The sequence below is a fragment of the Tauraco erythrolophus genome, chromosome 3 (assembly GCF_009769465.1).
Source record: "Tauraco erythrolophus isolate bTauEry1 chromosome 3, bTauEry1.pri, whole genome shotgun sequence".
Lineage (NCBI taxonomy): Eukaryota > Metazoa > Chordata > Aves > Musophagiformes > Musophagidae > Tauraco > Tauraco erythrolophus.
In genome coordinates this window covers 80,477,131-80,490,628 of record NC_141467.1, presented here as the reverse complement: position 1 = coordinate 80,490,628, position 13,498 = coordinate 80,477,131, and the positions used below count along the sequence as shown (strand labels likewise).

Sequence of the window (13,498 nt, the reverse complement as noted above, 5' to 3'; positions counted from 1 at the left end):
GGAACATCAGCTTACAAAGAGGCTGACTGACAGGCCAAGGACATCAATTAGATTATTTAATACAAACCAAAGTCAGCTGCAGTCAGATGTGCACATGCAGCACAAAATTTAGCTCTTAGAGGGGATTCGTATAATTTGCTGGTGACAGAAAAAAATTTTTGTGAAGTCCTTTTGTACAATGAAGCTAATAAAATAGCAACATGTGCTTGTCCTTTTTGGATCATTCACATTTTCTCCATCTTCTACTTCCTTATGCCAGAGAACCCTGTAAACACAGTCTCCAATAATGTATAATACATAGTCCCTCTGCAACATTCACCATCAGAACAAATTTCTACTCTCTGGTCCCTAACACCAATTATATTCAGGGCCCATTCTCACAGGAAATTTGTTTGAAAGCTTTGCCATTCAGCTTCAGCTCCATAATGATTACTTAGCCTTTTGGAAAAAAAAAACAAACAAACAAACCAAAACAAAACACAAACAAGACAGTTCCTGATAGCATACTTCTGGAGGACAGCACTACAGGGAAATAAAATAGAAGACTTCTCCTTTGGGAACAGGCTTCTAATGGCTTTGGTTAGAAATCTGTATTAGAAGCCACAAAGTGTCTGAGGAGCTAGGCAGCTGAAGGCAGGTTATTAATCACCATGAATGTTAACAGCTGTGAAGTTATCCTTCTGTTTTAAGTGTGCCAGAATTTATAAGGCTAAAACGCCCTTCTCATACTTAAAAATGCCCTCTTCTCCCTCTTTTTGCAGAAGTCATTACAAAAATTGCACTACTAGCCTTTCAATAAATCTGTGCTTAAAAACGGAGGAGGAGCAGCAGCACTCTGCTGCACCCTGTTTATCTTCCATTTTCTGAAAAACGAACCTCTGCGTTTACTTACAGCCTGGTTAGTGGGCACCTTTGTCTTGCAGTCCTCTACGTGCTATACATTTCAGCAGCTCCATACGCTGGTTTTCCAGGCACTCAGAGAAATCTTCTGCACACTATCATTTAAAAAAAAAAAAAAGCACTACACTGTATTCTCTATCCTATATAGTGTTGGTTGAAGATTTCAACGGTTTGAAGTTAGTTATCTGAACATGGAAAAAGTCCTAATTGACAACAGAATGGTTATACTGACATCAGAAAACGATCTCACTGCGCGAGCTGTGTACAGAAGCACTCTGTGGCAGGGAGGTGGAAATGCAGGTATTACAAAGTCACGAAGTCTTGGCAGCTTAACTTCAAAAACATGTAAAACTTTTTCTGACGCCTCTTATTCATGTTCGTGGCTCGTGGCTCAATCTAGAAAAGCTTTTCTATTTTCCCAACCCAATAAAATTAAAAAATGTTCATGTAGACAGAAGAGCAGGCCCAAGAAGAGGATGTTCATAGAGACATAACTTCTATTCCTCGTTATTAGCTGTCTCTGAAACACATGAAAAAATTCATTTAACAATTAATTGAGAGTACAGCTTGGTATGCAATAAATCTTACAGGAATTCAATGTGAAAGGTCCCTGGAAGTGTCACAAGATGAAGGGGGTATCTGCTCTTCTCCTGGATCTGTAAGGATGTTCCGTGTGGACCCGAAGCAGCCACAAGCATCCACTGGCTCTGTTTCCTCTTCCCATCCCATTCATACACAGTCTTCCTCTTACAGACATTAACATCACCTATGTGAGATCCAGTTACACTGCAACAGCCCTACGCTTCTCCCCACCCTGCTGCATTTTCTCTTAACGACTTTTGAAATCACCGGATAATTTCAGTCATATCTGACACCGAGACAGAGATCTCATGAACATTAAATCTTACATAAGGACAAGAAGCAAAGGGTGTAAATTCAAGTACGGGGTACTACATTTAAATGTAAGAAAACCTTTTTTTTTTACTGTAAGGGTAATTGATTGATTGGAACAGGCTGCCCACAGAGTTTGTGGAGTCTCCATCCTCAGGGGTATTCAAAATCTAACAGGACAACCTGCTCCAGCAGGGGGCTGGAGGTACCTATCTACCTCAACTATTCCATGATAAATTACGGTTGAGGAACTACACCCAGCTGCTGAAACGACATGTGTTGGCCATCAGCGGCTGAGAATCTATGAGTCTTGCTGTCTTGCTTGACAGCTAAAAGACAGTGCCCCAGGGGATGACTGGCAAAAGTCATAATGTCAGACTATCCCAGCTCGAGGTACTTTTTCCCACCCAGAACACCATGCAAGGATAGGCTGGGAACAGGGGAACATGGGACTTCCTTGTAGCGCATGGTGGTACTACCACAAATCTGGGTAGGGAACACAGGGAAGGTGGGAATTTTGCAGGGGAATGTAGGTGATGGGAGAGAGATATCCGACTGCAGTAACTCTCTGCGCCAGTCTGACAGTTAATTTGCATGAACATTGCTAATACAGTGTGGGAAAAAAAATCCCCTCTAGTGGTTTTGAATTCAACATGCTTAGTGTGTCACCTGGCATTCCCCTGTTCAGAGATGGAACTCAGCTACCTTTAGAGCACTGTTTATTTTGCACCAGGATCAGCTCATATCCTCTCAGCCGTGCCCTCGCAGAGGCAAGACTCTGAACGTTTCTGATCTGTCTTAAAGTCAGAAATTTTCCATTCCCTTTAGCGATCTTGCTTCCCTGCCCAGAATCTTGTTTGGGTTCTTCAATATCCTTTCAAGATGGAAGAATTGCTCCCTTACACAACAGTGTCCCAGATCTGAAGGGCTGCTGTTCCACTCTTAACATTGTTTGCTCTTCTTGCCCCTGGCTGTTCTCTGAGCTGTCTCCATCAGCAAACTCCTATCATCTGAAACGCATTACAGACACAGAAGCAGGGCTGCTCTTTCTGCTTCCTTACAAATACTGTTGGGGAGAATATTGTCAAGGCAGGTAAATGCAGAAAGTGTTTCAATAAAGCTGTAATGATCACATGATGAAATCTCTTATTCTTCGGCAGGACGATGCTGTTGCTCTCTGAGGTTTCCCAGATGCAAATTAAACGCTTTGCTGAACTCACAGCACAGATAATTCTGACCCCTTTGCAAAAGCATAGGGGCAAGACATTGAAAACAAGTTGAGTGAATAAAGTCTTCTGGACTTCATAGGCAAAGCTATATGGCGTAAGTTTGAAGATCCTGCAAGAGCACAGCTACCAACAGCCACCAATAGCTTGTCTTCACAGTCTAGCTTAAAAAGTAACAATATAAAGGTCACCAACAGTTAAACAGATGAGAATTAAAGGGAGGCAAGTCCCTTTTTTTGGTCACTGCTTATCTAATTCCACTTGAGTAATCACAAGATCATAAAAGCACATATACCTTGACCAAACTGGTTGACCACCGCCCTACTGGTCTGCCAGGCTGCAGTGCTCATTCTCCAAACAATTTTCCTTAATCCTGTGGCACAGGTGGAACACGCTGGCTTGCTGCTGTCGGCGTAACTAAGACAAATAGCACCAGCACACCTAATGTGTATGGCAAGACTCCTTGAACAACCCTCTTGACTACAAGTTTTTGTGGACAGCTAAGACAAAGAAAATTATCTTGTTCAGTGTATTAAAGACTCAGCGGTGCCAGCAGCCGTGAGTAAGAGGGCTGCTCTGAACTGCCCTGTAGAGCCGTGGCTCTTCCTATTTTGTCCAGTAGTCCCTCTTGTTTAAGAATTTCTTACATGGCTGCTCCCTGCTAGGCAACCATTGCAGATATTCAATATCTCTCTACCTTGAGAAGAACCTGTCTTTCCCCACCAGTTACAGAAGGCGGCTTGCAAAAATCTTGCTAGTCCTTTCAAATGCATTTTTCTGGACGTATCCAGCTGGAACACACCAGTTTGGTGTTTCCCATTTATGTCCCACCAAACGAAACTCAGCATCCTCCCAGCACATCAGGAAGGATGACGGACGTGACATGCCTTGCTGATCTGTTTACGGGAGCCCTCAGCCCTTGTACTCTACAGCTCAAAGGCTGGAGCATATACTAGCTCTGAGAAGGAACCAAAGACCTCTCAACACCCATGCAGGAGGTTCACTTGGAAGTCATGAAAGCTGCTGGTGTAAGATACCTACCACCCTTCCTGCTGAAGCTGTCCTCTTCTGAATTACAGAAATATTCACTAGCTCCGAGAGACTTTGAGCATGGCTACGTAGACCAGTGGTTAGGAGGGAGGGGAGAGGAGAAAAGCGGTTTCAGTCCTTGCAGTAACGTTCATGGGGGAGGAGGAGGTGTCTGCATTGCCTGCTCATCCTTTTCCACATTCCAGCAATAACACAGGGTAACCTCTGCCTTCTGGGGCATGTGAATACCGTATGTGATGGACTCAATTTGAGTGTGGCATTCCTAGTAAATGTGGAGGAAGAAGAAATAACTTTTGCAGACTGTTACTACAGAATTGTGAACATAATTTCCAAGTCTGCTAGAGAGACAGTCCTATCCCCTCCAATTCTTCTCTTCACTGGTGTTATGATTTTCCCAAGGCACTTCATCTGGCCTGTGATTTTTCCGTCCTACCATGTGGCTGCATTTGCTGTGCAATGTGCTTTCATCCCAGCGCTACGCTGCTGATTTCAGCTGATAAGGAGAACTAGGGGATCTAAAACGACTGTGACACAGAATGGAAATCACAAAGCAGCACTAAAGCATTAGCTCATAAAAGCAAGCCTGCAAATAGTAACAAGCAGAATCATGATTTTCACATAGGTTTTTATTTTCCAAGACTGCATGTTTCAGTCCAGCACTCTCCCCACACAGGGATAATTTATCACCAGTTAAGACTCCTGTATTATATAAAGACGACCCATGTAAAAAGCATGACTTCCAATTGACTGCTTCCAAAAACATCTCTTAATGTAAACAAAAATATTTATGACTCTCTCCTTTGTATTAAATTGCAGAAAGCAGCAGCGTGTGCTGGCAGGGGCATGGCAAGAAGTGCTCATTAAGGACAGCACAATCTTTTCCATCTCCTAAACAATAACCCATGCAGTCCTTCCCTCCTCTGTCAACATACCTATCTCTGTCGCTGCTGCACCATCCACAGCTTCTCCTGTTTCTTCTTCTTTTGTTTCAGGCCCTCCACTTACTATCTCACTGAGCAGTTCAGTTTCCACCTGTTCTCCCGTCTCACCTGGGAACAGTAACCACAGAGATCAAATTAGGATCACTGAGAAATGCACCGAGTGCCCCAGCTCCTTTCTGTAAACCTGACTTTGCTTTGTCAGCTTTCCAGTGCTCCCCTGCATGAATCCATAGGGAACAAACAGGATGCTCCCAATCACTTCGCATCATCCAGCTACGTGTGTTCCTCATGCCCATAAAGTTCTGATGCTTTCACAAAATCCCCTTGATGCTCTATTCAATACACATAATGAATACTATTTCTGTTCAAATTATTTTTCCTGATTTTATATATATATATATATGCAGTCTTACTTGCAATTGGAACAAAACAGAAATAGAAAACACAGTAACATGCCAGTCTGTCTGAAACTGCTTTCCCTGGGAAGCTGCTACCTAATTAATTTATTCACACATGTACTGAAGAATAAAGGAAAGCATAATAAGTGTTAAGTCTCATATGCACCACAGTATAAAAATGGAAGGTCCCTTCTTTAGCATACGTCTCATGGAAAGAAAATGCCCAGAAGTTGAGGTATTACTTCTAGCTTGGAAAAATAGAGCAAAACTCTTTTCCCCAAAAGCCTTGTTCACTCCCCCTGCAAGCAGCAAGAATCACTTGGTGGTCAAAGCCCCATAACTGATCCTCAAGCAAACAGTTGGTTTTGAACGTGCTTCCATGGACATGAGGTCATAACATAATATTCAGGGCATACTGCTCTGCCTCCAGCAGCTTAGAAATGGCCAATAATGAAATTCGAGTTTCCAGCTGGACGAGACTACATATTTTACAGGTGAGCATCCAGTCATTTACTGCTTACATAAAATGAGACTTCATTCCAAAGGATGGGTGCCCATTTTATGTATGTCCTGGTTTTGGCTGGGACAGAGTTAGCTTTTTTTTAGTAGCTAGAAGAGCTCTGTGTTTTGGATTTAGGCTGGGATTTGTTATGACAAGGATGTTGATAGTGCACTGATGTTTATAGTTGGTGCTGAGACATCAAGGACTTTTTGTCTTCCCTTGTCTTTTCCAGTGTGCAGGAGCACAACAGGCTGGGGAGGAGCATGGCCAGGACAAAGGGCCCACAACTCCTCTTATGACATGAACTTAGATTTAGGATTGAGGGATAAATTGGCCAATGGAGTATTTCGTATCATGCAACATCATGCCCACTATACAGATGAGGGTTGACCGGGAAGTTGGAATCTCTGTTTTGGGGGACTTCTCTGACTCTTGGAGTTCTGTCTCTCTCTTGCTTTCTTTTCAGGCCTCTCACTCGTCCAGGATTGTGGTGTTGGGACTTATCTGTTTCAGGATCACTTGCCAGGACAGGACAGGTGTTGGTCACTGGATGGTGAGCAATTACACTGTCCATCATTTGTTTGTATATATTATTATCATATTATATATGTATTTCATACATTATTATTATTTTATCATTATTCTTTTTAATTTTATATGATTATTAAATTGGTCTTATCTCAACTCACAACTCTGCTTCCCTTTTTCCCTTTAATTCTCTTCCTCATTCCCCAGCAGTCAGGGAGGGTGAGCAAGCAGCTGTGTGGGGTTTAGTTGCCGGCCGGGTTAAACCATGACAATGTAGAAGAAACTCCAAAATTCTTTTGCGAAGAGACACAGGAGAGGACAAGCCAACCCCCATGCTCAGCTACTGGCACGCAAGGAGTCAGGTTGATACAGCCACATCAGAGATGTGCACAGCAAAGCCACAGGGTCAGCGGCAGCGCATGTAGCTGACTCTGGGCTTCACACACATCAGTCCTCCTGCATCTTGGACTTCTTTAAGGCAAATGTGGAATGAGGAAGGCTGCTGATACCCTGCTTCTCTGTAGAGAAATATTTCTCGTGTGCTTCACCTGCTTATTCCCTGAAGAAATGTTCCCCTAGGAAGTATCTGATTCCTCACTGAGCTGCTTTGTACCATTTAGGAGAAATATGATTCCTCCTGTGAAGTGTTTACCTTCTGCGAGTGCAGATCATGGGAGACACATGTCCTCTGGGCACTAACCCAAAGCTGAGCACAGCCTTCCCTCCCTGGGAACAAGCCCCCCTCCCAGTAAAGGTCCCTCTCGCAGCACGGGGCAGTACCTGCCATCTCAGACACCACTGCTTCCTCATGCAGCCTTCCCCCCCAGCTAGTCAGCTCCAAACATTTTTGGAAAGTCCATCCCTATGTCCCTCCACTACTACTTTCTGCTTATGTAGTAGCCAAGCTTATAGGACAGGCTGGATATGCCAAGGATGCATCAAAGAGATGCTTTTCTTCTACATCCAGACATGTACCCTCCAACCTCATGTGCACAGGGACTATTGCTGTGTAATTAATACATGTAACTAAGTAATAGAGTCTTTGGTCTCTGTAAATATTAAGGAATGTTTCTGAGCCACACAGAAACACAACATTTTAAACGAGGGGTATGGTGGGGCATTGTACCTGCTAAGAACAAAAAGGTCATGAAATAAAATAGCAGAGATAATGACTGGAAATGCTGATTAAATTTATTACAGCTTGGACTTGTGAGTCTGAGCCTTCTCCAGCCACATTCTTCTACGCTCCACACTGTACACACTCACTGGACCAGATTCTGGCTCCAGAAGCTCACGTGAGGCTCTCAGTAAAGTCAAAAGGACCCACGCACAAGTCCCTGGAGGCAGAATTTCATCTCCTGACTTTATGAAAGCACAAATATTACCCTCAATGAGGTGGTCCTCTTCAGTAATATGTACTTTCTTGATGATTTCCACTACGGAGCTGTCACTGCCCTCTACCAGCCCACTGTCCTCTGCTGGTCCTGGCGACGGTGTCTCAGTGTCTTCTCCTGGCACTGGCGGTGAAGGTCCAGCACTCTCCTCCCGCCACACAGACGGCAGCTCGGAGCTCTCCTCTGCTTCTGTGGGCAGGGGCTCGGTGCCCTCCGGCTCCTCCCTTTTACTGACCGAATCGATCTTCCCCACCACAGCTGGAATCACAGCTGCAGTCTCCTCTCCTGGTGGATGCTCACCCGGGTTTGTCTCCTCAGAGGCAAGACTCACATCCTCCATGGGGTCCAACTGTGTCTGGTCAGCTATGGTCTCATGATCGTCTGCAGTCGGGGTGTTTTCACTTGATGATGCTTTTAGTTACGGCAAGGCAAGGAAAGAAAAAAGAGAATTACAGGTAATGGGTGAGCTGGCAGGTAAGCTAGATGAGAACTCGACCCACACAAGCACCACCTGTCCAAGAGCTCCCACCTGGCTACGGACAACACTCCTTCACAGATCCGCTGCTCTTACACATATCCAGTAGAGGATGGTGCTGCTCTTACATAAGAGGTTTTGGCTTGATGCACATCATATATTTTTCTATGAAGAGAGCTGACCTGTTGAGAGGTCAGTGTCCTATTACATTTTGCCTTATGGATCTTTAGTGTGAAGAAGGTTTGCTGGTGATGGGATGCTATGCAAGGAAAAACCTTTTCCTGCCCCAAACGAAGCGCAGAATTAACATGTCGAGCGGGAGGGAGCTGTTGGTGCCTCTGGGTGGGCTGAACGAAAACGACTGAGAACTTTCTCATCCCAGAGGGTGGGCAGTGTCGCCCATTTTTTAAAACAAAAACCAGCTTTTCTGTCTTTTTAAATACTAAACTGCCATTCATAAAACATTTTGTCCAATAAACATTCAACGACAGGAAGCCGAAACAAATTAAAACTTCTGCTTCTCTCATCTTTCATCAACTTAATGGCTAAGTAAAGTAATGGACCGTTTCAGCAGACAAAATTTATGAATAAAGAAACACCAAAATTACTCTGACAGGTATTTAAGGATAAAAGTTGAAGACTCAAAATGAGCTATACCTACCTATCAGACTGACTTAATCACTTTTTGATTAAATTCAGTTTGACAAGAGCTTGTACTTAACCATCTCCAATGGAATGTCAGGATGAAAACCCCAGGAATTCATGTACGAAATCTGTTTATATAATAATTACGAAACCGGACAAATTGTATTTTCTGAGAAAATGATGATTGCAGTGTCAAAGCCTGTGAGCAGAACCGTATGAGACTTCATACACACATAGGTGAACAGCGAAAAAATGCAATACATCCTGTTCTTAAAACAGCTGCTTGAATACTGCTGCTCTGAAGACAACTTCCCAGTTCTTTTGAGGCATTCAAGCAAAACACCCCCGCTGCAAGTCAGCATGTGCCAACAGAACTGGAGCAGGATGGCTGAGCCATGAGAAGAGCAAGAGCAGGGAATCTAGTCTCTCCAGACAGACTTCGACTATGCAGAAAGCAACTTTGACTATGGGACAGATAAAACCTCATTCGTCCTGAGAACTGTAAAACCGTCCACAGCCCAACCAGCCCCTCGGAAGTCACAGAGTTATAGCTATTCATAACGCAACTCAAAAAGAGGAGGGAAGCTCAGCTACAGGCGTCGGACCACAGACCCACCCATGGCAGCACCCCGCTGAGGGGTGGTGGAAAGGCCAGAGGGACCCGGACCATGGAGACTGATTTCAGGCCATCAGTGGGCATTCCTCTGTGAACCTGCCTAAGCCTCTTTTCAATCCATTTACATTCTTGGCCTCCATCACAAGCAGTGGCAATGAGGTCCACAGCCCACTTACACCCCCTGTAAAACACATTCTGGCTGGTGTTAAGACTGCTGCTAGTCATCTCATCAATCTTTCTTGCATTGAAAGAAACAGCAAATATATTTTCCCCGTTTGTCTTCTCTAGATCTCTATTACACCTTGTCTTCCAGGCACTCCTTCTCCTAACACAAAGCTCAACATGGAAGAGATACCCAAGCCGAATAACAGCCAGTAAGTCTGAAACTTCAGCTACTCTAAGCAGGGACTAAAAAAAAAGCAGTGTACGCTCAGAGACCAGAGACTTGATCTTTTCATGTTTTATTTTTTAACCCTTTAGACACTTCTCATGCCTTCACCTTGTTAGGTACCAGGTGGATAGGAAGCATTTAAAACCTACCAACAGAAATAAACGAGCCATGAAAACTAGCACATTATACTGAGTTTTCAACTGGTGTCACCAGTAAAAGAAACAATTCAAACCCATCATTACTAGGAATCTCCTGCAGCTCCTACCAACATCAGTCCTGTAACTTCCAGCTAGCCCTCTCTTCATCAACATGTTTTATATAAATGGGATTATAAAATACTGCAAGACCTGCACTGCTGGAACCCTGGAAGCATTCCTCTGCTCTCATCTGAAATGCAAAGAATTCTCTAGTATGGAAAAAATAAATCCTCCCAGTAAGCTGTTCAATACCTTTATCCCTAAGAAGAATGAACATCATGTGGCAGTCAACATTCCTAGGATGCCTTCTAGTTTTGTTTTTAAGTTTATAATTTTTATTTTCCCTGCTGTAGACAATTTCAGCTGAGAAACAATGAAAAGCAGTGAATTTAAGTGAGCCAAGGCTATAATATTTTTCCTGTTGCCTTCTTTCTTTCCTTTTGGAAAACCCTCACGTTTTTGTGAGCTACACATCAATGGAAGGAAATGAAATACTTTTTTTTCCCCTATTAACATATTTAGTTTCTTTCAAATTATCCTCTCTTATTAAACTAAATTAGAAAATAACTAACACATCTGGCCAGTAACTGCCCAATTAACGGAGATCTTTCAGCTGTAATTACAAACTGCACTTTACCATCACCATGACACTAGTTTATGTATTGAGCACATTTCATAACCTATTCTAACATGAATTCCTAAAATACTCAGAATAAATTACTTCAGGTGTTTCCCTGAGCCCTTCAGTGTTCCTGTGCAAATATCTTTCAGTAGAGGAGGGAAAGGCAGAGGAATTTGGTATGTTGACCAGGTGAACACAACCGCAGGTAGAGTATAAAGAGATTTATCATGATATTTTCAGTGTGGCTCCTCGGTTTGTAGATGTATGCTGGCTCAATAGTGGCATGGACAACACTCACCTCATACAACCCTTTATCATCTCTGCAATACGCAACACCCCAAGGCAACAAATGGAAAACAAACCCATACGGAAAAGACGGATGCTGCAGCTAGAATAATAGCAACCGATGATATTTGTAACTCAAGAATACAGGAAAGATATGCAGTAAAATGAAATGCAAACAACATTTATCTATGTATCTTCAGGACGTATCTTTCCGGAGAGGCCAATATCTGTAACTGTATCATTCAGGTTCTTATAAGAGTTTCCAAACTTCCCTTGGAGCAAAGAGCCAAACACGATCAACATGGAAACAAGTTTTATTTAACTTCCACTGAATAGCAAGGGGATTCTTATGGAGTGTGTTCCTACAAATATGCCTTGCACCCAAATTTAATCCTTTGTGACTTGAGCAAAACTAAAGTCAGAGGAGTACGGCTGGTGCTGCAAACTGCATTGGGGTGGATGTACAGATTTCGTAAGAAAAACAAAGGATTGTGGGGTCAGGTATTGGTAGTTGACCATTATTTTGAAGGGAGGAAAAATATTGGATTTATAAGCTATTATACAAAAGGACCAACCGCAGGACCTGTCTGTAAATTAAAAAAAAAAAAATACAAACAACAATAACAACAACAAAAAAGCCTGCGGAGAGGACCGGGAGGTAGTAACTCATTCATTTACAAGCAGCAGCAGTTCCTGAAGACACCGTTCACGAGGCGCAGCTCCACCGACAGCGAATTAAAAGCCGTGAGAAGCCCGACGGGCTCCCGGTCCCCGCGGGGGTTCCGCGGGTCGCCCACCCGCGGCGCCTGCCCGGGGACGGGGCCACCCCGCGGGACGGCGGCGGCTCCGAGCAACGCGGCTTCCCGCCCCCAGCAGCCCCGCGGGCCGCCCCCCGGCCCCGGCCCACCGCCCCCAGCCCCGGCCCGCCCCGGCCCGGCTCACCTCGCGGCGGCGGCCCCGCGGCGGCGGCGGGCGGCTCCGGGGGGCGGCTGCGGGCGCTGCTGGAGCAGCCCATGGCGGGGCGCGGCGGCCGGCGCGGCGGCGGCCTCTTCCCGACTGCCCGGCCCGGGGCGGGGTGAGGAGGGGCTGGAGGTGCCGCCCGAGCGACGGAGCCGGGGGGGGCCGCAGGGGTGGCCCTGGCCGTGATGCCTTAAAACCCTTCCCTGCTCCCCCCCACCCCCGGGCCGCCCGTCTTCGTGTTCATTCCTGCCCCTGAGGCGTTTCGCCGTGCTGTGCCCGGGTACCAGCAGGTCTAAGTGGCAGCAGCTGGACACGCAGGAATTTAATCCTGGGCGCGTGTATGTGTACGTAAAACTCGCCAGGAAACTTCAAGCCAGGTTAGCGGCGAGTAGATGCAGCAAGAAGGTCCAGGGTCTGGGCAGGGATACTGGACGGATGTGGAGGTGTTTGAGGGTCCATGGTTGTGGTTGTGTTTGTGTTTGTGAACCTGAGACTGAGGATGTGGGATTTCTGTAGGGAATCCCAGCCTGGACCAGCTGGAGAGGAGCAGCAGGACTGGGCTATCCGCATGACGGTGTATGTGGTAGTTAAGAGGCGCTGCCAAATGCAGCGCTCTACCTTCGTGTCCCAAGTGCACGTGCTTGTACGTGCACAGGGGGCTCAGCCTCGCCACGGGCCCTCCCTGCAAACAGGAACGGCAGCGCCTGCATCCATGGGACTGGGATGGGGAGATCTGCGGGGTCTCAGCAGCTGGGAGGCAAGAAGGAATCCCCAGGTTGTGGAGTCCTCTGGATTCAGCAGCCACCTGTAACATCCTTCCCATCAGCCTTACAGATAAAACGAAGCCAGTGTGACTTTTGTATTCGCATATAGGCAAATCAGCAGATGTCCAGGGAAGTCCAGGTGGCTTAGAAACTTTCCAGAGAGTAAGAACGAAGAATGTTTGCCATATATCTGCTTGCATAAGCAGGTCCAGCGTATTTTATTTATTGCTCCCCAGACATGTTTCATTATGTCCTTCAAATTTAGCATAATCACCCATTCTTCTAAATAAATGGGGTTTTTTTTCCATCTAGAAGGTTGTCTAGACAAAATGTATTGTCTTTGGACGTTTGTCCAGGGTTTGTTGATGTCCTGCAGCCAAGGTGGAGCAGTAGCAATAACTCCAGCCAGGCTGCAGGACGTATGGAAATCCTGGACATGCATCATACCGTATGGTATCTGTACTATCACTGTAGCACAAGTGTCAAGCTCTGGCACACCTGGGAAAGACTGATACAGATAATGTATGTAATGTATGGCTATAAGGTGTCTCCTGGAGCTGTCAGACTCTCTGCATGTGCAATGCACACTGAGTGCACCCCTGTCACTTTGGGAAGTCACCTGGCAAACATACGAGGAGCAACATATGGTTCAACGCAGGTTCAAAGTTAACGTCAGAAATACCTAACGTTCATGCTGCTGTTGTGAAATCCTG

The 13,498-nt window shown here is 45.2% G+C and overlaps 1 protein-coding gene across 2 annotated transcripts; it reads right to left on the bottom strand.

Annotated features, from left to right (window-relative positions):
* Nucleotides 1-1,397: 1,397 nt before the first annotated feature.
* ERICH5 (glutamate rich 5) lies at nt 1,398-12,076 on the bottom strand. 2 transcript variants are annotated; one of them, XM_086609653.1, is made up of 4 exons: nt 12,004-12,076; nt 7,822-8,241; nt 5,000-5,116; nt 1,398-1,420 (listed from the first exon to the last, which is right to left on the bottom strand). In XM_086609653.1, exons 1-4 carry the CDS (start codon nt 12,074-12,076, stop codon nt 1,398-1,400), a joined length of 633 nt encoding a protein of 210 aa, XP_086465779.1. The 2 variants fall into 2 exon arrangements, with proteins under 2 accessions (XP_086465779.1, XP_086465778.1); XM_086609652.1 differs by lacking the exons at nt 1,398-1,420; nt 5,000-5,116 and having other exon boundaries at nt 7,631-8,241.
* Nucleotides 12,077-13,498: the final 1,422 nt, after the last annotated feature.

Excerpts from the sequence above, each read along its gene's own strand:
- ERICH5 (XM_086609652.1), bottom strand. The coding sequence starts at position 12,076 with ATGGGCTGCTCCAGCAGCGCCCGCAGCCGCCCCCCGGAGCCGCCCGCC. Across the intron at positions 8,242-12,003 it reads CGCGGGGCCGCCGCCGCGAG|CATCATCAAGTGAAAACACC; the intron begins GTGAGCCGGGCC and ends CGTAACTAAAAG.